This window comes from Anser brachyrhynchus, assembly GCF_964034855.1.
Source record: "Anser brachyrhynchus genome assembly, chromosome: 9".
NCBI lineage: Eukaryota > Metazoa > Chordata > Aves > Anseriformes > Anatidae > Anser > Anser brachyrhynchus.
In genome coordinates, this window is record NC_137703.1 from 11,679,892 (window position 1) to 11,703,567 (window position 23,676).

General features: G+C 45.3%; 1 protein-coding gene across 11 annotated transcripts in view; it reads left to right on the forward strand.

Moving 5' to 3' along the window:
- Window positions 1-23,676, forward strand: part of TP63 (tumor protein p63) — a 154,308-nt gene that overhangs the window by 121,731 nt on the left and 8,901 nt on the right. For 6 of the 11 annotated variants that reach the window (XM_080603949.1, XM_080603950.1, XM_080603953.1 and 3 more), the window contains 6 exons: window positions 10,341-10,527; window positions 12,220-12,335; window positions 12,664-12,773; window positions 13,696-13,832; window positions 14,564-14,646; window positions 15,584-15,720. In XM_080603949.1, the coding sequence (XP_080460075.1) occupies window positions 10,341-10,527; window positions 12,220-12,335; window positions 12,664-12,773; window positions 13,696-13,832; window positions 14,564-14,646; window positions 15,584-15,720 (770 nt within the window). Of the gene's footprint in view, window positions 1-10,340; window positions 10,528-12,219; window positions 12,336-12,663; window positions 12,774-13,695; window positions 13,833-14,563; window positions 14,647-15,583; window positions 15,721-19,720; window positions 21,248-23,676 lie in introns of those variants that run through there. The other 5 variants (XM_080603951.1, XM_080603946.1, XM_080603955.1 and 2 more) reach the window with 2 other exon arrangements.

The following is a 23,676-nucleotide window of genomic DNA, read 5'->3' on the forward strand; positions in this document are numbered from 1 at the left end:
TGTCAGCTTTTTTTCTGGATGAACGTTGCTGAAAACATCTCTCTTTTGAAGTAAATCTAGCATCTGTTGCTTCCATTGAATCACACTGCCTATGTGAACTTCTTCAGGGGTTACATGTTCTCTAAGTCTCTAAGTAGAGCACATTGAATCTAGAGCTGAAGTCAAGAAAAAGTGTAAAGGAAAGAAAATGTATCTGGAGGAAGTATGCAGTGTGAGAGGTCAGAAGGCACTAAACCTGCTTTTAGCTTTGAGTCATTTGAGTTTTCTCTCTGGTAGCTACCCATCAGGATGAAGGTTTGCAAAGATGAGTTGCATTTCTCCTGAGCCTGTCAGTGCCCCAGCTGGGATAATGGGTCCGTGTTTGACACATTAACTCTTTCTTCTGTAACATGCTGACCCTGTAGTATTTTGCAAGTAGGTCAGCCCTTTGGCATGAGCCAGAATTTGGGTGGAAATCTGTCACCATTTAGCAAAGTGTCCTGCTTTGCAGGGTGTTGAATGGCTGGTACATTGTGTGGCAGGGTGCCTGATACCTCTGGGCCTGACTGTGAAAATTGCAGGCTTGGGATGTTGCTGATTGAAAAGACTATGTTGCCAGAACAACTTGAGTATTTTTTTTTCACTTGTTCTCTCATCCAGCTTGGTTTCCCTCTGCTGTAACAGATATTGTACTAACGACTTGTTTACCTTCTGCTGGGTTACCTATGAAATCCCCTTATTTGCAGATGAGGGAACTAATAAGTGCATTAGAGTTAGTTCTTCAGTCTGAAATTTCCTTGTACGCTGCTTCACCCCCTTGATCTTCAGCTTGGTGTGGAGTTGTTTGAACCTGTGGCTGTATGCCATGCTGAGGTGCTTTTGCTGAGGACCCAAAGCATAAGTGTACTCTGTAGAGGGCTGCAAGGCTTGATCTGCTTATATAGGGCTCTTGCAGCTGATCCATGTTGATGGAACCAGGCTTAGTTTGGAGAGCTTCAGGGCTTTTGCTTTGCCATTTGCTGCTTGCTTAAGCATTGGTAGTAAGGGGATGGTTGGACCAGATGATTTTGGAGGCCTTTTCCAACCTTAATGTACCGAAAGAGTCAATAGGGACAACATGTATGTTCAGCTGTTGTTCTTCCCTCCTCATGATTGAGTTCCTCACCCTTTCTCTTTAAGCAGAGGACAAAAGTGACTGGGAGATGCACTGAAAGCTGGTGTCTGATTACTCCAGACAACATTTCCTCTGGCTGGTTAGAGGGTTTTGGAGTTTGTCTGGTAGGATGGAATGTGCTGAAACATGTAGACGTGATATGAGTGAGATCTGGGGGTCTGAAAGGAAGCAAACAGCAGCTTTCCTCTTTGGCCAAACCTGAGACAGATGGTTATAAGAAGGTTTAATCCCCCACTCCAAACTGGGAGGAGGTCTGGAATGGCCAGCCTGGGCTTTACTTCAAGTTTACTTAACGCAGTCCATGAGCAGAACGGGTTCTGGTGCTCAGCGTTTGAGGCTGATGTGCATGGGATTCAGCAGTGGTATATGGCGGGGTGGGTTTGCTGTGGGGAGCCTGGATATGCTCTTTCCAGTTGTTTTCTGGAGTCCTTTATTTAAAAAAAAAAAGTTGTCTAAGACCTTTAAGTCCTGGTTCAGCTTCACGAATGTTCCTATATAGACATATGCCTGCTTAGCAGGCAGTGGTTAACAGCACTGCCAAAAGTTAAGCGTATGGTGAGGTTTTTGTTAAATCACTTCTGAGTTTTCAGCTTCAGCTTTGAATAATTTCTGATATAACGAGTAGAATTACCTGGAAGGCCTGTTGCTGGTTATGTCACCATTACAGCCTCTAGCTGGTGTGATATGTGGTGGTATGCTGATCAGCTTAAAGTTTTATGTAAACAGACACGTGGCCATGTATGTACAGATGCTTGCATTACCTGCAAGCAGGTGTATGTGTTGTATAGATGCAAATCCTGGTATCACAGCATAGCACTTCATTTGCCCCTCCTGCGAGGAGGATGTGAAGCAGCTGAGTGTCCCTGAGGATGGTGGAGCTGCGAAAGGAGGGAAGAGATGCAATTAAGTTGTTACAGTGAGTGCAGAAGGAGCTCCGTTAACGATTAAAATCTTGTGGTCAGGCTTTATTGGCTTTCTTCTTTTTTTAATTGAAGCTGATGCTTTTCAATTCCAATCGTAACTAATTCTTTAGTCCATCTTTGTTCACTCACTTACTCTGCCAAATGTTAATGTGTTAATCTTTAAGTGAGTTTAGGCTGTGTGAGAGCGAGCTTTCTACCCTGTATGTTTCTTAACATCCTGTTTAATGGCCAGACTGCTTATGCTGTTTTGTACTTGTTGTACAGAAGTCACCAGGAGATGTAAAGGCATCAGCTTGAGAGGCTAAGAGTTGAACAGAATAAAAAGAGCTTGTGTCCAGCCCCACGCCTCAAAAAACAGAGAAGAAAAATAATGCTTTAAGTATAGCAACGCAGCATGAGACCCCATGGGAGAACTTACTTACAGAATGATCCTAGAGAAACATCCTTCAAAGAATGAGGTATAACAGATGTAATGTTTTATTGATGGCCTGTAAATTGGCTGTATTGTTCTCAGTTAATTGGCAGAGCCTGTGAATGTAGCATCACAGGGATGTGCAGAATAGCACGCTGGGAGACGCTCTGATCCTGTGGGAATCGGTGCAGTGTTGAAAGCCTGGGAAGTTTGTACAGCACGGTTGCTTTGTCCTGTTATATTGCATTAGAGCAGCTTTGCTACTGTCGGCATAGTTCTTGGGTGGTTTTTTATGTTATGTTTTTTACTTCTTTTTGCAGAAAGGTATGACTGTACCTCTGTTTTTGGGTAATAATATAATATAAGTTGTCCTTGTGGAAGCCACTTCATCCAGTGTGGAAATTCCTGTGCATTTTGTAATGTGGTATCCCCCAGTCACTGAGCACTTACTCTGTAGGGAAGGATGTATGGCATTGGTGCTCGTTTCTTTCAGCATGCTCACTATGAATTCTTTCGTTTCATGATTTCACCTCACTTGCAGAATTTCCTGTGTGAAGTAGCCTATCGGAAATGCAAATTGCTAGACATTATTAGCCTCTGAAACTTATTTGGTCCGGCTAAAGTTTCAGTTTAGAAACAGGCTGAGAAACTGGATACGATACGCAAGCAGAGTGTGAGCTGGGTACATCAGATAGGTCATTTCACTACAGCGTTATGGGTTTGGTTTTAAAAAATTTAAAAAGTTATAAAAGTAACAAAGAAAGAACTCTTATAAAATCCAGTCATAAAGACTTCCTTTATAGCCATTGCTTTGTATCAAAAGACAGGCACAAGATTTCCAACTTGCATCTGTAGTTTCCTATCAGGGCTTTTCCGCTTGAAATAGGATACTTTTCAGTTCATTGTTTTTTATTTAAAAAAGTCTTCAAGCCAAACCTTGAGAGGTCTTCACTTGTTGGTGAAGTAAAGCTGTAGGTGTGAAAACGAAATGCAAAAGCCATCAAGCTTTCAAATTTACAACTGTTTCACAGAGCAATAGAGAATAATATCAGTATTTATTTCTGTTGTGGTTTTGATGGTGATTTTAGGTAGAAATATTCTTGAAGCAGAGAATACATCCTGATAAAGGTAATTTTGCATGAAAATCTCTGGGGAACCTGAAGTGAGGTGCTGAAGCAGTCACATGAATGAGTGGTCTACTTTACATAATGGTGTGAGAGTTTAGCTGATACTCCAAACTGAACATTTTGGGGAATTTCAGAGGTTCTCTACAGCGTGATCACTTGTGAATGATCCCATGAATGATTTTCTCAGCCTACTTCATCAGTTTCTTCCAGGAGTGGTGTGTTGCTGGGGGAGGTATTTGCTGGATGGTAATGGGGGGGTGGAAGTGAGTGCAGTGTAGAGAAAATTGGGGGGGTGAGTGAGGAGCTGGCTCTCTCTGCCAAGGCAAATAGGTGGTCAGGCACAGCTGCTGGGGTTGGGAAAGCAGCTCTGCATCAACCAGAAGGGAGTTATTTGGGCCTTTCTCCTTTTGTTATGTATCTGTGGCGCAGGGGGCCGGGGCAGAGCAGCCTCCTGCCAGAGGTGCAGGTACCAGACTGGGTCAGGTCTGACCAGGCACCACGGTGCCTTCCCCCAGCTGTGCTTCTCCCAAACCCCTGCCCGCAGGAGGGGGAGCCAGGCACCATCCTGCTGAATCCTCATCCGGAGGCTATGTTTCTCCATCCTCCTCCTCCCAGCCACCCCTCCCTGTTCCCATTTACCTAAGCAGGTCAACAAAGATATTATAATTTTTTTTAACTACGGCTTCCAAGCCGCCCTCAGTGTCCAGTCCAGCGCTGGGTGCACAGCGTGCCCTGGGGCAGCACAGAGCTGCACCGACACGCTCCTTGACGCTTTTCCTTCTCCCAGTTTTCTGTGTTTTTTGTAGCACAGCCGCTGCCTGTCCCCACCGAGCTCGTGGATCGTGTCCCCCCCCTCCGTCCCCTCCGCGCTGCTGGCCGGGGGACGCGGGGCCCACCTGCCTGATGTCAACATCTCGCAGGGCGAGGCTGGGGAGGAATGTGCCGCTCCCAGCCCGGCGCAGGTAATTAATCCCCAGGACTGACAGGTGGCAACAGGCGGCCTTTGGCTGCGGCTCCTGGGGAAAAGCGCTCGGAGGAAGGATTTTAATAGCTCATCAGCACAATTCCTGCGCGCCTGGCGAGGCGCGGGCCGTGCAGCGGCAGGGCCAGGGAAGGGGCAGAGGAGCTCAAGGGGAAGGTGAAGTTTGCCTCTGCGAAGGCAGTCTCTCGTGGGTGAGGCTCTGCCCCTCCCCAAGGGGAAAATGAGGGTGGTTTATTTCCTTCGCCTGCAGCAGAGAAATTTGGTAAATGTCTTCAGAGAGCTCCTGGTGCCATCAGCATCCCTTCCTGCTGCAGTCCTCCCTGGTTGTTGCACGGTGGTTTTCTACTCGGGTGGGGATTGCTCACAGGTGCTTCTAGCTGCCGTGATGCTAACATGAACATAAAGGATCTGGAGGCACATGAGGCTGATGACTGTGGAACCCATTCGTTGTGTCCGTGCTTTGAATGCCTGCTACATCTGCTAGCAGCAAACTGCTGCTCTCTGGAGCCTGGTGAGCTGGAGGACCTCAGAGCTGCAACAAGAGCTAGCAGGCGATGGGGTGAAGGTTCTGCTGAACTGAGGGTTACATCTGGCAGGAGGTGTCACCGTCCCCAGTGCTCCTGGGAAAGCTCCCTGGGGACTTCCCTGCTGAGTGTGTTGTGAACATAAATCTCCTAAGAGCGTGAATGTGCACGCATACCGCCCCCCCAACTCCCAACAATTTCTGTGAATGAAAAGGTTTGTCAAAACAAAATATTTAAGGTATATGCATAAATACTGTTCTTTCTTCCTAAAAGGTACTTTTTTCCCCTACTTCTTTTTTGTTTTATCCTAAATTAATTAACCTTGCCCTGACTTAGGTTATTTTCTGTTTTTCATGGCTCTTTGTTCTCATCTGTGAATACGTCAGCATGAGTAAATGTTGCTTTCTTGTTCTTCTAACCCATTCTTTTTTCCTTTCTTGAAGCTAGTTTGTTAGTGGAGAAATCACAGCTGTCCGGTAGCTTTGAGGCTTTGAAAATGTCAGGTAAAATGACTCTAGTGTTTAACTGAGTTGAACTGAAACGTGACTTCTTGAAAGAAGTTTGCAAGAGATTTGAAAGACCCGTTGATCTGAGCAGAAGGGGCTCAGGGCTGTCACACCGTAAGCCAGCCTCTGGGATCACCTTCAAGCTGACATTCGTCAGCCTTTGCAGAGATGCTTGAACCCCACTCCTTTTAAAGACTTAGGGGCTGTAATCCCTTGGCTAGATCAGATGGTAAGACGGATTCTAGAGGTAGCTTTCCAAAGCAGTGTTTGGGGGATTTTGCTACATCAGAGTTTTGCAGGGGAATTGAATGCTCAGTGAAAAGCCATTTCAGTTTGTGTTGCACAAAGCACTCACTTCCAGGAGACGTCTGTCGCTGTAGTGAAAATTCTCCATTTGAAAAGTGAAGTGTTTTGTTTTCTCCCTTAAACCCTTTGACACACCTTCCAGAGAAGGGGCTTGCTGAAAAATCAGACAGGTGTTGCCTGATGGTAGCTGGCGTGTGTGCATTGTGATACTGAATTACCAGCCGGGGTGCCAAGAGTGGGTAATACAGTATGTCTGCACAGGCAGGTGGGGAGGGCAGGGCTGCAGGCGCTGGAATGTTTTCTTCTTTCCTTTTAAAACATATTATTAAGCAAAAAGCTAAATTCACTGTTGTTCTTAGCAATCTCTTGAAGTCTGCTTATTTGGGCATGACTTGCAGCAATTGAACCCCAAGGAAGAGTCAGAGCCAAACCTTCCCCCCCCTCGCCTGAGCGGATGATGTGGTGCCAGGCTCCGTTCTTTTGTTTTGAAATAACTTTTTGCTCTGTATGTCTTGTAGAAGTGGTGTTCATGCTCCCCAGGCTTTTGGCACAGCCTTTCTTCCTGCTGCTACATAATGACTGTCATCTCCATAAATGACAGGCTTGTTGATTTAGGTCAGGCTTTTTAGTAGTTTTCCTCTGAATTAATTTCCCTACTCAGGCAAGTAACAGAAGTCTGTTGGTTAATAGTCATACTCTGGATTTGTTAACTGCCTTAATTTCAAGTATTTACACCCGAAAGTTACCAATGGAGAGCAATTCAGTTCTTGACAATTCTCTCTGGATTAGTACAAAATGTTGGTTCTGCTTTGATTTTTCTGACATGTCTTTCAAAGAACGATCTTCTCCCTCCTCCCCCACTGCTGGCATAAAGATACTGAATCTGTCTCGTGATCCTTGCTGGGAGTTGCTGATCTTGTGCTCTTATCCCCCATACGGTGAGCATCCGTCAGTTCCTGTAGCAAGATGGTGGGCAGGGTGACCGTCACCTCCTGCCAGGTGGGGCGTTTTGGGGTCCCCTGCTCGCAGGCATTCTCTGAATGCACAGACAGCTCCTGCCTCGGGGGTTTTCTCTTGCTTATTTGCTTTGAAATCTATATACAATATCCTGTCTTACTCTGTGGATATAGCGATTATCACTGATCCAGTACCAAGTCGCTGTGACCTAGTTGTTGGCATCTATTTATGCCAGTAGATGACTGGGCATCAGGTTACCCATGGTCAAAGCAGAGTTGGCAGGATGGGAAACTCAAGCCCTTTACTGTCTGACAGCAGGTACCCCGTGGACAGATTTACACCGGTGTTAAATGACCGGCCTCTTGAGGACTACATGCTTGTGGGCCGCTGTGCTGGGGTAGAGGTGGAGTCCTTGCCAAGTCGCAGTGTGCCACGGCCCCGAGCCCCGTGCAACGCCCAGGAGACATGAACTCCTCCTGCAGTTGTGTAACGAAGGTGGCTTCTCACCTCCTGCCTTGTCTTTCTGTGTGGGTTGCTGCTGGTTGCCTCCCAGTGCCCAGCTGTGTCCCAAAGCGGAGGTGAGCAGCACAAGGCTTGGTGGCCTTCTGGTTACCCTCCTGTGATGTGCCTAGCTCAAGTTGGTGTTAGCCAGAGCTCTGGGGTCTGAAGGCTTACAAGCCCTGTGGTTTGGGAACATATCTCTCTTCTGTTATCAGAGAGGCCTGTTCTTTCTAGCCCATTAGCCCTTGGCTGTTTTCTGTCCGTAAATTTAAGCTGCAGGCCCTGTGCTTCCCTTCTGGTTGCTGTTGAAGGGCAGATAGAGGGGGAGCAGATCCCCTTCTTTGCTGGCAGAGGGGTAACGCTGTTTGACCTGGAGCCTGTGTGTTTTTGCTGGTGTTGGGCACCTCTCCTGTCCTTCCAGAAGCAGTGATTTCCCCCTCTTTTGTAATGCTGGTGAAGATATTAGATGTAAAATTATAGTCAACACCACTACTTCTGGTCCCTGACCAGGGCTTACGAGAGGGGTGTATCTCCTTCCATTTGTTCAATTCTCTGAATGCTTGTAGACACCAGACACGTTCCCTCCTGGTGTGTGCTGTGCCCTTGCCAAGCCATCACACTTCCATATTTATGCTTTCATTTCAGCCCACTGCGTTTGGGTGCACGGTTTCTTTACACTTCAATGACAGTAAGACATCCAAGCAGTTAGGTGGCTTTTTCAGGCTTTCCACGTATGCTTTCTAAACTTTCCTCCTCTTTCAAATGTGATTCTTTTCCTACTCAGGAGATGAAAAGACAACATAGTGAGCTCACTCTTACCTTTAGTAAGGAATTGCTTTTTAATTAAAAAACAATAAGGAATTTCAGGTTAAAAAGATGTCTGATATAAATCACCATCTAGATGTTTCGCAACTTTTTTTGTAATTGTTTGGCATGTTCCCCATTTCCGCGGGCTGGGTAAATCCTTTGTGGGCTTAATCTCTAGCCTGCAGGCACATAAAATACATTGCACAACTTGGCCTTTGCATTTTAGAGATTTTTTTTTCCTTGACTTAAATACCTGTAGCATCTCCTCTGCCATGTGGCAGGATGGCATTGAGCGAGCAGGGAAGGGACCAGCCTGTCTTATTTTTAATCCCCCTCTCCTCCCCAGTGTCTCTACCAGCTTTGGTTTTCCTGTGTTAGCAATGTGTACACTTTGAAATGCAAATAATCTCTGAATATCGCTAGCTAATCCTTCTGTTGCCACGTCACCCACCACCCACCCATGCATGCGCCAGCTCTTCCCATCCCAGCAGGGTGGATGGCCAACTTGTGCTCTCGACCTGTATGAACCTGTTGGTGCTCTGTTTGAACAGTTGGGACCAGGGCTGTATCAGCCACAGCTGCTGGAGACGTTTTCAATAAAAACCACCTTGGGGCTTTCACTTTTCTTCTTTCTCTGCAGGAACCAAAGAGATGGAAGTAGGGAGATGCCAGCAATTCCTGTGGGTTACATGCTTTAGTTATTGGGAGAGCTCTGCACTTGCAAGTGTCTGAACACCAAGAAAAAAATAATGAATGGCTCTGTAGTGGGGTATCAGTAAAAACTGTCTTATTTTGGATCAGCAGAGGGGGGTGGAGAGTCCTTTTCACGGGGACATTCAGAAGAATGGATTGGGGTTGGGGTATACTGAACCACTTAAGGGTTTCATAGGGTCACAGAACGGCTTGATTTGGAAGGGACCTTAAAGCCCATCTAGTTCCAACCCCCCTGCCATGGGCCAGGTTGCCCAGGGCCTCATCCAACCTGGCCTTGAATACCTTTGGGAATGGGGCATCCACAACTTCTCTGGGCAAACTGTTCCAGTGCCTCACCACCCTCTGAGAGAAGAATTTCCTCCTAACCTCTAATATAAATCTCCCTTCTTTTAGTTTAAAACCATTCCCACTTGTGCTATCGCTACCCACCTGTGCCCAAAGTGTCCGCGACTATTCCTGCTGAATGCATATTCGTATTTCAGAGAGGGCTTTTAAAAAAGAAACCAATGACTTTAGCCCACGCCGTGACGTTTTGCTGAGTAAAGGTTTCCAGATGTGAACACAGTTCAGGGAAATGCTGTGCCAGCACACTGGAGCAGAATGTCCTAGAAGAGGGAACCTAATATGCTCTGAAGTAGCACAGTGAATAGGAGCTTCTTGCTCTGTTCCAGGTGTCTATTGCACACACCAGGATGGTGGCTGCGTCCGTTTTGAAGCCAACTCCTGGATTGTGCTCCAGGTTCCATTGTAGACCAGCTTTTTGGGTTGTTTTACTATTCAGAGCTTTGATATATTTTTATTTTTCCCCCTGCTACTTTGTGGATACAGTGCTCAGAGTTTAAAAGTGGGGATACTGATACAGAGATGATCAGCAGAGGTATGAGAGACTTTTTAAAAAAAAGATAGCAAATATCAGATCTGGCACAACTCTCAGGTTGGGCAGGGTGTTGCTTTCAAATACTGTTCACTTCCAAGGCTCATGGTTTTTACTGTTATCAAAAACGAGGTTTTTTTCTTACAAAACAGGATGAAACACTTTACATTATGTGGTTTTCAGCCTTTCCAGGATTACAGGCTGTTGTGAAAAGAATGTCTTCCACTTTGTTAGGTGGGTAATGTGTGCACACACCTCTCTTTCAAGGGATGCACAAGAGAAATAAAGATTGTATTTGATCACATAATAGCAGTGCTCTTGCTGAATATTTTTGCCTTTGGGAAAAACTAGGTGTCAGTCTTACATTCCACTATTCTAAAGCAAGTAAAGGTCTGGTTTTGCCACTTGTCTGGCTGTGTGGCTCTTCTCTGAACAAATGCAATGCCTATGGAATAGCTGGTACATTCAGTTGTGTGCATAAACCCGTCTTCATCTCTCTGGCATGCCTCCACCTCTAGCTGAATGTCCTGACTTTCTCTTTTCCCCCCATTCAGTACTCCACTGAACTGAAAAAGCTGTACTGCCAGATCGCCAAGACATGTCCCATTCAGATCAAAGTGCTGACCCCACCGCCGCAGGGAGCCGTCATCCGGGCTATGCCAGTCTACAAGAAAGCTGAACACGTCACTGAAGTGGTCAAACGCTGCCCGAACCACGAGCTGAGCCGGGAGTTCAACGAGGGTAAGGAGGGCAATGCTTTGTAGAAGGACTGCCAGCAAAGCTGCTTGGGTGTTGAGTTGCCAGTACGGGGATTTGCAGCAGTGTCGCTGCCAGTCTGTTGGCAGCAGACCTCCTTGCAATGTTTCTTGTAGCTTTTTTGCTGCTGTGCTTAACAGGAAGCTTTGTGCTGTGCTTTAGCTATTCCTGTGTGAGCACGTACTTGGGAAGAAAATACAGAAATAAACCTCATGGCTGCCCAGGTTGGATGGATGTCTGTCCCCATGGCAGCCAGTGCCCTTCTGGCAGCTTTTCCCCCACTCTGCTTGGGCTCCTTTGAGAAGCAGCTGTTTTTGTGCTCAGGAATGAGCTTCCATGTCGCTGGGGCAGGGATCTAGTAACAGGATGCAATATCATCTCCAGTCCTTAATCCGCACCTCAAAGACGGAGGGGCTGTTTATCTCTAGTAGGATAGCATTAAGTGCCAGCATCAGCCACAGGCAACCTTCCTGTACGCTTAACACTATCAGTTCAGTATTAATGTTCTAATCTTTTACTTGCTGCTTCTCATATTAGTGAAGTAGCAGCTGTTTTGAAAATGTCTTGGGATTTTTCTGCAAACTCATGGGCTGGGCTCCATTTTGCCTTGGCTGCTGAAGTTCACGTAAGTTCAGATGAGCATCTGTTTTATTCTACATGCATTATTTGTCTCCTACTGTAAAAAAAAAAAAAGTGTTAGCAGCATGTCTTGGGAGCCTAGCTCCCTTGGCTAGTTACAGTGCAGTCAGCTAAACAAATCCCAAAACAAGCAAGGACTTGGGATCTGAAAATCAGCATGAAGTGAGACAGATTTTTGAAATACGTTTTTTCTGTTAGAAAGTGCTTTTCCAACAGAACTGGATTTTATTTTTTTTTAGTTTATACTTGGTGAAGCGACAGAGTTTTAAAGAAGGGGGGCGGAAATTAAAACTATGAATTCTTATTTTGAAAAAAATACTTCTGAATATGCTGTATTTTGAGTAAGGAATAAACAGTTAAAACACAAAATCATTTAGATGAACCCAAAACAGGCTTCATTCTTCAAAATTTGTGTTGTAGAAACACTAAAGTAAACTTGCAGGAAGGAAACTTTTTTGAACTATTGGAAAGGGGCCTACAAACAAAGATGATCGTGTTCCTTGCCCTCTACTGCTGTGAGCAAGCATGACTTTTCAAGCTGACCATTAGTTAAAGGAATTTTTTTTGCTGCTTCAGTCTTTTTATCTCCTTAGGATTGATAGTGATGGGCAGGAACGGAAGAGGGTTAACTGTTTGGAAAGAACTTGGAGTTGAGACCCAAAGGAATTGGTGTCATGTACCACTTTGGGGTTGGGGAGGAGAAGACTTTCAGATGCTGCAAAAATCCAGTTATCTGCTGGAAGAGCTGCTGTGAGCTGCCATTCAGTTGACGTTTGGGTTTGTTTAGTTTGAGATCTTGGGAAATCCATGTTAAAGTTTGCTCACAGGTATCCAGTGTGAGCTTGAGGAAGTCTACATTGCCTTTGTCTGGCAGTCGGAACCTTGGAAATAGATGCTATAAGGGCTGGGAGGCACATGTGCTCTGATAGACCTCTGAGACCAGGCGTGGGGGTTCCCCTTAGTTGGAAGATCCTGCTGCCCTGCACTTGAGCCTGCATCACCAAACAATGTCTTGCTTTTGTCTCCTTGTCCTTGTAGGGCAGATTGCGCCTCCCAGCCACCTGATCAGGGTGGAAGGGAACAGCCATGCCCAGTACGTAGAAGACCCCATCACTGGGAGACAGAGCGTGCTGGTCCCATATGAGCCACCTCAGGTATGTTGTGAGCTCAGGGTGGGGGCATCCTGGCATGTGATAAGGTTGGGGTTTTAACAGTAGTCAAAGGAGACAAAGTCATGTGCTTGCCCTATCCTCATCACGTTGAATTCCTCTTTATCAGAAATGGTATTTTAAATGCCTCTTCATTCCCTGAGAGACTGAGTTCTTCAGTTTTATTTAAGGAAGTCTTGTGGTGGGGAAAATTTCATGATAGCCTGGTTGTAGCACAGCCATGGGAGTGGAAAGGATTTTCAGAGGGACAGCTTGCAAAAAGCAGAGCTTTCCATCCACCATCTCTTCTGCTCATCCCCTCTGTCTCATCCAGGTTGGTACAGAGTTCACAACAGTCTTGTACAACTTCATGTGTAACAGTAGCTGCGTAGGAGGGATGAACCGTCGCCCAATCCTCATCATCGTCACGCTGGAAACTAGAGAGTAAGTACCGTGTCACAAATGTAGCCCTTTGCTTGTGAGGTGGTCTTCCGGCTCCTCTTCTGCTCAGGACAGCATTGCCAGATTCTTAGGGGACAGTTTGATGCCCGGGGCTATGGGATGTTTCTTTTCAGGCAGGAATTGCCCAACACCTAGGACATTCTGAGTGGGGAGTGGGAAGTTTGGGTCTGTTCGTTTGTCTGGTCTGAATCATTCAGACTCTGTCCTTACTACACTATCACATGGAGTAAATGATGAGTGTTTTTGCAGTTGAAAAGTTTTGATGCACAGTTTTGAAGTCTTATGAGTATGCCTAGTCCACTTAATCCACCTGTGAATAGCTAGATACCCTGCTTCCACGTCTGTTGAGCAGAGTGCTTTTGTGCCCTTGCTCTAATGCGGCAAATCTCTCAAACTGTAAGGAAGAAGATGCAAGCTGTAAGGAAGATGGAGACCAATGGTCAGACTTAGAGGGGGGAAAAAAAAGGCAGGTAGTAACTATTCTGGTTGATCGTGTTAGATTTAGGTCAGGTAGATGATTGGATTTGATGATCTTGAAGGTATTTTCCAACCTAAATGATTCTGATTCCTCCAGGTCTCTGACTGAGGTGTCACCCTTCCCCTGCGTGCATAAGTACAATTTAAGAAGATCAGAGTAGTAGTCCGAGTTAACAGCCGGATCAGTGTGAATAGATGTGAATTTCTGCTTATTTTTTTCTATGACTTGTAGTCAATCTACATAGTATTTACTGAACATGTGTAAGATGAGCTGTCAGTGATTGGGACACGTTAGTTCTGGGGTGGAAGGATAAAGCAGGTGTAGGTAACTAGCTTGTGAGTTTGGCCTGTTGTCAGGGTGTGAGGGATGCTGCTGGACAGTGTCTGAGCCATCAGTTGATGTTTCTTCTCTCACCTTTCTTCACAGTGGGCAAGTCTTGGGCCGTCGATGTTTTGAAGCCCGCATTTGCGCTTGCCCAGGCAGAGATCGCAAAGCAGACGAGGACAGCATCCGCAAGCAGCAAGTCTCTGACAGCACAAAGAATGGTGATGGTACGAAGCGCCGTAAGTAGCTGGCAGAGCTGGGCAGATTGCAGATTGTGCAGGTGCAACCCCGGCACTTGTGCCATGGGGACAGAGCACTCCTGTGCATGGACTCGGAGGCAGGAGGGTATTAGATGTCTGTCAGATGTGCACAGCATCTGTGCACATTTGACAGTCTGGGTTTATGGGATCCCTCGCAGTGCTGCCTGTAGTAGTTACCTGTTCCAGTCAGCAAAACCAGTGTTGGGGATGTGTTTATCTGATAGTCTCAAGGTACTTGGATGGGCCTGCAACCGCTGTTGAACCTTTACTGCTCACTTAGGACTGTGCTGTCATTCCCTGTTCATTCTAGACAGCGTCTCCTGCTGTAGCACGTCTTCCAGCTGCAGGGATCTATACAAAGGCTCTGTATAAATCCTGCTGTGTGATTAAGGTGCTTTGGCATCTCTCTGCTCCATGGAATACAACTCATCAGATGCACAAAGGGTAGAAACTCAACTTTGGTTTTCCACATATGCTCAGTGATGGCACTTGGCTGCATAGCAAAGAGGCAGACTTTAACAGGAGGCAAATTGGAGGTCTTAATTTCTGCAGTGGGTTTTTTGTGCTCATTTTGTTTTGCTGTGCTGTCGTGGATCACCAATCCACTGACAGCTCATAAGCGCTAGCCCTACACTTGATGTCTTCTTTTCCTTTTTTCCTTTTTTCCTTTTTTTCTTTGTTTAATGGGATGCTTTTTGTGTTCCTTTCAGCTTTTCGACAAGGCACTCATGGCATACAGATGACATCTATCAAAAAAAGACGTTCTCCAGATGATGAGCTCTTATACTTACCGGTGAGTTCTCTCCATCTTTGCTTTTGTTCTGTTTAGTATCTTCCTTAGTGATTTGAGGCAAGTCGGCTGCTCACCTAGATCTTAGAGAATTATGTTTAGCATCTAGAACTGGTATGTAGAATACTTTTTTTTTCCCCAGAGATATCTATTTTAAGTGCATGTTCTAAACAAAAAATGTGGAAGGAAATTTCATTGTTTGACCTGAGTTTGGTTTGCGCAATGTATATAAGAATATCCCAAGGGATTTGTCTGTCCTGGTAGGATCATTGTCTTGGAGGTGTGACTGAGTTTTGAGGCTTTTTTGAATCTGTGGTTCCTGAGCTTTCTATAGGAATTATGTGCTGAATTCTGCTTTTTTACTGACAAAGATGGATGCTACTGTGCCTTTTATATGTGCTGCCATTGTACTGCAGTGATAGAGGTGAAATACTCTGTATTAATTGTAGGAACAGAAAGGGCAAGTATGATCTCTAACTTTCTGTTGAACTGCTTTGCCCATAGACCACGTTTAGGTGAGTTAAATTGGAAACCCCACGGTGCCCTTAAGGAAGAAGGGAGAACCAAACCTACCAGCCAAACTCCTTACTCTTTTTCTGTAAGGCATGTAAGGTTTATCACCAGATATGGGGCAGGTAAATACATATTTTGTCTAATGGATTGGACCAAAGTAATGCTTTTGGTTAGTGTAGGTTTACATCAAGCTAGATGATAACCCCAAGATGTTCACTAGCCTGAGGTGTCAGATTATCAGCTCTTCAACATTTATCTGCTGTACCTCTAGCACCAGGCTTAGCGGGTTTACTGTTTATGCATTGAGTATAAACAGTATTTGCATCCTGCGCTGGTTGTTTACTTAATCTACAACTCACAAAGATGGCTGTCACTCTAGATGCAGTCCTTTAAGGTCTTTCTTTTCACTCTTTTCCCTGTGATTCAGGTGAGGGGACGAGAAACATATGAAATGCTACTAAAGATCAAAGAGTCCCTGGAACTTATGCAGTACCTTCCCCAGCACACGATTGAGACTTACCGGCAGCAGCAGCAACAGCAGCACCAGCACTTGCTCCAGAAGCAGTGAGTATGGGTGTGTTTGCAGTGACCTCTGCAGTAAGGATGATGGGGAAGGGAGAGAGAGGAGAGAGACACAGAAGGCTTCTGTGCAGTTGTTTATGGGGATAAGGTGCTTAACCAAGGGCTAAGCACTTGTAGCATACTACCCTGGAAAAATCCTTTCCAACGGTATGGAACTGCTTGTTAACCCTGTGTTCAGAGCTGATAGAAATCAATGCCAGGAATTGGGACAAAGCCAAATTTCTGGACCAGAACTTGAGAGATTGAGTTTGAAATCCAGGTTTTGCAACCTGCCTGTCTGTGCAGTGGGGCAAAGCACTCCTTCCCCAAGTGCAGGTCCTGACTGATTGCAGGTCCCTTTCTACCCACTACATGTGCATGACCAAGCAGGGAAGCATAGGGTGGGCTGTGCTGTTCTCCCATCTTTTGTGAGAACTGGCAAGGAATGTGGAAGTCTTTTCCATGTCTCCTCAGGGGAATTCACAAAGCATTTTGTAGAAGCACACAGAGCTGGGACTGCGAGCACCAGCCTGGCCAAGCGCTCAGACCCTACTGCTGCACTTCTGATTTTGGAGGGCTGGTGTCTGTGTCTGTCTTTTGGTGGAATGTAAATATTGTAGGTTCCTGAGCTATAACAGTGGAAGCTGAAAATCACGATTGAGGGTAAAACATTTAACAAGTTGCCTTCTAGACAACAAGCACTTCAAAAAAGGTTCTTTGTATGCACTTTTGAAGTGTTTTTTAAACAAAAAAATGTACTTTCTCACTGACTCTCCACATTGTGTGTAAGAAACTTTGCATTCAGGCAGGCATAGTCCCTGTCTGAACTTGGCTGGCAGGGCTACGCAAGGATTACTTTGGGTGGTGTAAGTGGCAGGAGGATGGGGAGAAGAAGGGCCAGATAAGTGTCTGGTTTCTGTTTCGCCCTACTCCTAATGCTTTACAGTTACAGAGACTGGTTCAGAGAGTGACTTCCCAGACAGACCGTAAGCAGTGTCATTCATGGGCCTTGCTTCACCTGCTGTATCGGGTGACAGCAAGTAGCCGTCCGGGCTGTAGGTAGCCGCCAGCGGTAGTGCTTAGCATCTCATGCGTTCCTGCTGGTAAGCTCACGCGTCAAGAGGCTGCGGGTATAACTCATTCCTTTGCAGAGGTTAGCACAAGGCCAAGGCACCACATAAGTCCCATTTGAGCCTGTAGGGATTTATTTCGGTGCCTTGGCCTTGTCTCAGGGCTTCTGCAATACCACGGCTTTGTGCCAGATCTCTGCATATGTTCACATTTTGACCTGTGTGTTCTTAGTGTCAGCTGTAGTCTCGTAGAGATGTTAAAGCTTTGTGCTGAAATGGCTGGAGCATCCAGGGGCTCTTGGCAATTTTTGAGATGCTTTTTTAAAATAATAAAATAAAATTCAGTTGTCTGAGCTGTTTGTGTATACTATAACTTGTATTTACTAGCTGCTAGGCGTTGTGGCCTTTGTGCACTCAGCTGCATGTCTTCAAAGCTCCACCTGAACTACGGCCATTTCAGTTGAGAAATGGTTCTGTAAGCAGAAATGGATGGCAGCAGATGACAGCTTTCATTTGGTGGTGACAGTTGCTTTGCCATAATTACTGTTTTCATTCTTCTTATATCAATAGGATGGGTTCCTGGCAACTGAAGTTGGTATTTGCGTTACCTTTAAGACCAGCATGCATGAGTCCAGCCATTTAATTTAATGAAACTTCTTTTGGCATGTCTCCTGGCACTTGTCCAGTTATATACTCATTTTTCTCAGCTGCTGAGTGTGCTGGGATACTGGGGAGAAAGATTAAGAGCTTTTAAGGATGCTGGGAGTGGGGTGAAAAAATCTTTCACTGTCTGTCCAAGGGTATAGTAGTTGTCTCTGCTGACAGCTTACCATCAAGTAGGGTCCTCCATGCTGAAATGCACATTCAAGCATCAGCGCGTGGGTTCTGGTGCCTTTACCTTGATAATCCAGGGTATATATTTAGTTCTGAAGGAATGCGTTGAGGGCAAAGGCAAATTTGGCTGGAGAAACTTAATAGATATGATGGCACTCCCCCCCCCCCCCCCCCCCCCCCAAAAAATAATTTAAGAGTTTGAGATCTTGCTGTAAGAATGGGGAGAGAAAAGTACTTTGTAGGAACTGGCTTGCATAAGAGCAATCGTGTGCAAGCAGGTTTAGCTAACCACATATGCATTTTTCTTTTTTTGAAGAGTAGAAAAAGAAAGGATGATGATATCATGGTGAAAGGTAATTTATTTCCCCCAAACCAGATTTTTTTAAAAGTATAATAGCTCTCAGGCACATACAGACCAGCATTGTGTTTGACAGGCCAACAGATAAAGCTGTCTTGCAGTTCTGGAATACAAAGGACAAATCTGGTGATAATCCACGTCCCACAAGACGATCAAAAACACTGCAGTGCTCCACATTGCTCCAGACCACATCTTTCTCTGTCTCATCTCCTCTCTGTTTGCTTTTTTGTGCATGGTTTTCTCTTATTTACTGTTAAGCCAAATACCTTCATGATCATAGGTGGGGGAAGGTGTTTTGTTGTTTTTTCTGCAGTTTCTGTTCTTCCTTTTTCACTGCCAAATCCTGGGGCCCATATTTGAAGAACAGCACATTTATTTAGAAGGCTTCCTTTTCAAGGTCTGCCACTGGCAAATACTTGACAGAAAGGTTTTAAACACCAGAAAATTCCTGTTTTCAGAGATACCAGAGGTGGCCCACGCTTTCATGGGGAAGGGAAGTTTCTTCAATCTTCTACTGTGAAATACATTAACTGTCAATATTCTCAAGGAATAACTACCCAGTCTCCAAGGTTTTATTGGAAAACTCTACTTCATATTCAACAAAAGAGGGTTTTACCCTTTTGAGCACTGTTTTCAGAACAGCCTGTATTTGAATGTGTAATAACATAGAAGGGAGTTTGCAAAGTCTTCCAATGCCTACCAAGAACAACTCCTATATCCCAGCGGGCTCTTACAGCCCAGTAAATATTTCTTCCGTGTTAGTGGGGCTGCAGCTACCAACCTACTGGCTGCCTTTCAATCTAGTGAGCAGCACAGCTCATTCCCCAGATGAGAGGGGATTAACCTCATAAGTGAGGTGTGACAAAGCAGAGCTATCCAGTGCCTCCTGTGCTCCAGCTGAGACAGGAACTGCAAAGAGTCTGGTGCTTACCACGGCAGGGAGGAGGCCAGCAGGGAAGGTATTCCTCATGCCTCCACCTAGTTGTTCTCTGTCTTGGTGTGGAAGCTCTAGTGGATTTTTGCATGGCTTGGTTTGTTTTTGTAGTGCTGCGTTTGCATGTGTTGTGAACTCGAGGCACTTGGATAGCGTTCTCACTAGAGAATTAGCAAGATGAAAGTAAGCTAGAAAAAAGTGTGGGATTAGGTCCGTGAAGACATGCTGTGCTCCCTTTGCTGGCTCTGAGGGTGCACTGCCTTTGTGTCAGCTGGCAGCCCCAGGGACCCTTCAGCTTCAGTGCAGAGAGTCCCTTGGCTTTGAAAGAGGGAGTACTGGAGAAATAATCACTACAGCCCTTTCACAGTAGGCACAATCCTCTCTTCCTAGCACCAGCTTCTGTTTTTTCAGTAACTGAAGTTTGAAATGAACCTGGTGGAAGCTGCTTGTCTCTTCTTCCTATTTGGCTGAGTGCTTTTTTCCTCTCATATTTCTTCAGCCTATCAAGAGCTGCTGGGAACAGTATCAGAGCACTGTTTGCACCCATGAGACTGGGACACAGAAATCTGATTTCCATATCAAATGGTTGTTTTCTTTCTTGCCAAGCACTCACTTGTATCTGGGGCTTTCCAGCTTTCTAAATCTGCCTGTTGCATACCCTCACTGTAGGTGCAAAGACATCTACTTATTCCCTCTGTCAAGTCCATACTGTGATCATGAAGGTTGGAAGGTGGCTGTTTCTTTCTTGGTGTCTGATGAAGGGTCCTGTAAATTCATCTCTTCTTTTCTCTGGTTCCTTCTCTACAGTCTCCTTTCGGCCTGCTTCAGGAATGAACTCATGGACTCAAGGAGAGACTCTCCCAAACAAACCGATACCATCCTAAAACATTCCAGCCCCCCAAAACCATCAGTATATCCATAAACCGAGCTGGCAGGGTGGCTTTGTCCAGCTCGCAGGACTAGGAGCAGTGGGGCAAATACGCAGCCTGATAGCAAGGGAGTACATAGAGTAATCTCCTGAAGGGACTCAAAGTTTGCCAAAACAACAGACACTTCTACAGATCTCTTAGCTGTTGCCGGTGGCATTGGGAGGTCTGGAACCACAATGTTGTCTTTCCTGGTGTAACTTTTTCTTGTTTTTGTAATCTGTTAATACTCTTTCCTGTTAACTTCTGTATTTGTGAAACTCGGCAGGGTTTCTCTGAGCAGGTCTCAATTTTTAAATGCCTCGTCTTGTTTAAATTAAAGTATTCGTGGGCTGGGGGGATGGAAGAGGGTGGGGTGTTTAAAGTCTGTGGTATTCAGTTGGGCCTGTTTTAATGCCAGTTATGCAGTAATAGTGCAAGTAGCTGAAGTATTTGTACTGCTGGACAGAGGGAGGTAGTAATTATATTGGCACTAGATATAAGATCAATTTTTTCTGTAGAAATACCCACTAATTTGGTGTCATGAATTGTTTCCCTTTATTTCTAATCATAAAAGGTTTGATCTAAAATGCATCCAAATTGTAGGGAAGACTGAATGACACTGTCCAACTTTGCACCATGTTGCTTTGGAGCACGCATTAAGCCTATTACAATTTACCCAGTCACTGCAGACCTCGGTTCAAAGGAAAGCAGTGCCAGCATATGTTGCAGTTGATTCAGCCAAGTGGCCTTAAGCCATGCCCATCTTGTCCATTAATCTTGCAGTCAGTGGCCATTGTTCTTGCTTTTTGTGTCCATAAATAGACTGGCTTAGCAATTCCTGTGCAGGAGACTTTCTCAGCAAGGGCTTGTAGATCCTCGCACTGCTTGTGTCAAACTCTACCTCTGAAAGCTGTTTGTATGGGGCTTGACAAGGTGGATTTGTATCCCTTAGAAGCTTCATCTCTTAAGTGTCAACCCCAGATCAGCATGAAGGAAGAATGATGAACAGGCAAGTAACATGCTGTGGAATTATACTGGCATTGCTGATGGTGGCTCTAGGAGCATATACTGGAGATAAGGGAGGAGCTGCCGAGATGATGCTTGCTGTGGCTTGTCTTCACATGAAAACCAGCCGCTAATGCTGGTAGAGAAGTGTACTTTGACTTATGTTCTCAGGCAGTGGCATCTTTCCTGGGGGAACCTGCTGCTGTTCATGGCTGCGGGAGATAGAAATATGAAGAACTTACTGAAAGGTGCTCCCTGCATGCTGGTGTTTGCCCAGATCAGCGGTGACTGGGGAAACAGAGCTCAGACACAAATGCCAGTGATCAGTGATCAGTAGCCCATGAGAATGGCAAGTCGGTGGCTGAATCGATGCTAATGGGGGCCTGTATGCCTGCAGCTCGACTGATGCTGGATTTATTTGGAGCAGGTGTATACCAAGCACTGACACACTTGTGGTTAGGCACAGCCTGAAGAGAAGGCGCCTTCCAGTGCAGAGCGGGCCTCCTGGCCACCCACCAAGGAAAGAATGCCTGATGCAGTGGGAGAAGACTCTTATCTCTGAACATCGCATCATCTGCTTCCAGGCAGCAGAGCTGTGATCTGAGCAGGTGATGACTCGCACTGAAATCTCTTGAGAGCCGTATTCCATCTCTGGATATCTCCTTCATTGTCTTAACAAGACTTGTTCTACCGTAGAAGCGTAGGGGAGGGCTGATGCAGAAGAGCCCCCCAGAAATGTGATTAAATATAAATAATGAAGTAAATGCTAGCAGTGACTATTCATAGAGTTGCAGTTCTACCATTGTTCCTCGTGTAAAGTTAGACAAATCAAGTGCCTCTTTACTTTGTCTGGAAACTCTAGGAAGAGTTTCAAGATCACAGAAAAGATCATGTTGTGCCTTTTTATTTGGGAGAAGAAAGGCAATACTCCTCCTTTCCATATGAGGGCTGGGAATCTGAACCTCAACTGCAACGCAAATGTGGGATTATGTTTGGCAATATCAGTCTGTCTTTCCAAACAGGTTTATTTCTGGATCTTGGTTTTGTCTGCTTGTGGATGCCAATATGGAAATACTGGGATGGGGTACGCTAATGTCTATCAGAACTCTACTTCAGGGCCTACCCACTAGAGAGTTTGGGGAGGCGAAACCTCAGAAGGTCTGAGGCACCCACAGCCCCTCATCAGGAGATCGTAGCTCGTGCTCTAGTTGTCCTGTGGTCTGACCTGTGGGAAATCTTGTGTACCATCGTGGGCAATGCAACACCTGGGACTTCCAAACAAGCAGTTGGTTTATTTGGATCCCACTGTCCTCTGGGATGTCTTTCCTACTTGTATTCTTTACTTTTAAGTGTTTATGAAAATGGTCTTAATGGTGACTCGGTTTCCTCTCCAGCTACTAGGTGATTATCTGAAAGGGTAACTTTTTCCATCAAATAACCTGGAGCTGAAAGAGTTAGAGTTGTGTTTTAGTCTGTCCTCTGCAGCTGGGGGGGAAAAAAACGCCACCAACCCTCAACTGTCTTTTGATTCTTCATCTCTGGTGCTTCAGAAAAGTAAGCTTTTTTCTTTTGAGGAATAACCAAGTGGGTTAAGTGGTCCTTAGCAGTCACCCAGGCTATATCAGTCTTTATCAACTAGTTGATGTATGTCTGTTCCCTATACTATAGCTTCATTCCCTGAAGGGTAAGCTTGAATCACTGTTTGCCTTGGGAAATTCCCATACCTGAAATGTAAAGGGAATTGTTTCTACCCATGTCCCTGTGTTGTAGCTGCTGCCTGCCTAGTGACTGTCAGAGCTCCTCCTTTCCATGCTCCCAGCTGGCTACCAAGCACGCAGATCGCTTGTGTGATTGAGAAGATGCACTGTTGGTAGCTATGTAACTGCAGCTTTTTGAGATGTGGAGAGCAAGGGCATCTCTCTGCTTTTTAGTGTCCTGTTTCATGAGCTCTAAGTGATGAGTGCAGCTGAGCATCGTCTGTGTCCCTTGTGTGCCATTACTAGAGTACATCAGTGACATCCCAGGGTTATGCAATGCAGTAGGCAACCTTACTTGAAAAAGGGTTGCCACTGGGCATATAGACCATGTATGAACTTGTCATGTAATCCTTGATGCACTTGCTCTGGCCACTGTAAGGAAAAGCAGGCCCAGAACTGAGCGGCTTCAATTCTTCCTGGGTCTTTGCATTGCAACTAGCTCTTAAGTTTTCAGGGATAGCGAGCCATAAGCACAGGGGCTTGGGTGAGATCTCGAACTCTCCAACCCTGAGCTGCTCTACTCCTGCACTTACTGAACCTTCGTCATTTGCATTAAGACTGCTTACATGATGGTGTGCTCATCTAATGTGAATGAGGACCCAAGGACTTTTCTACTGAATCAGGTAATTGGTCTATCCAAGCAGTTTTCTACCTCTGGTGCAGGGCTGGTATCCAGTGAGCTGGGAAAGCACAGATTTATATAAGGTAACCCGTGAACTGAACTGTGCTTCGTATGTGGGAGAGAGTAAGTTTCTTCCTGACCTCTTGAGATGATCAGTATATGCCTTGAAGCATGAGAGTTGATTGCCCTCATATGAGCTTGCATAACTACAAATGTTATTGGCTAAATAATTACATAGCCTCTTGAAGAGAGAAAAATCAGTTGCAGAATGTGACTCAGTGCCTTTTGTATCAGACTGTTCCAAGAAGCATAATAGTCTCTTAATTGAAGTCCTTATACCTTGATATTAAAATGTGTTTCGCTGGCATTGATATCAAAGAAATGTTAATGCTCCTACTTCTAATCTTTCTTGAGATATAGTAAGTATAATTTTAATGAAAATCACTGTGCATGACATTCTTATAATACCTG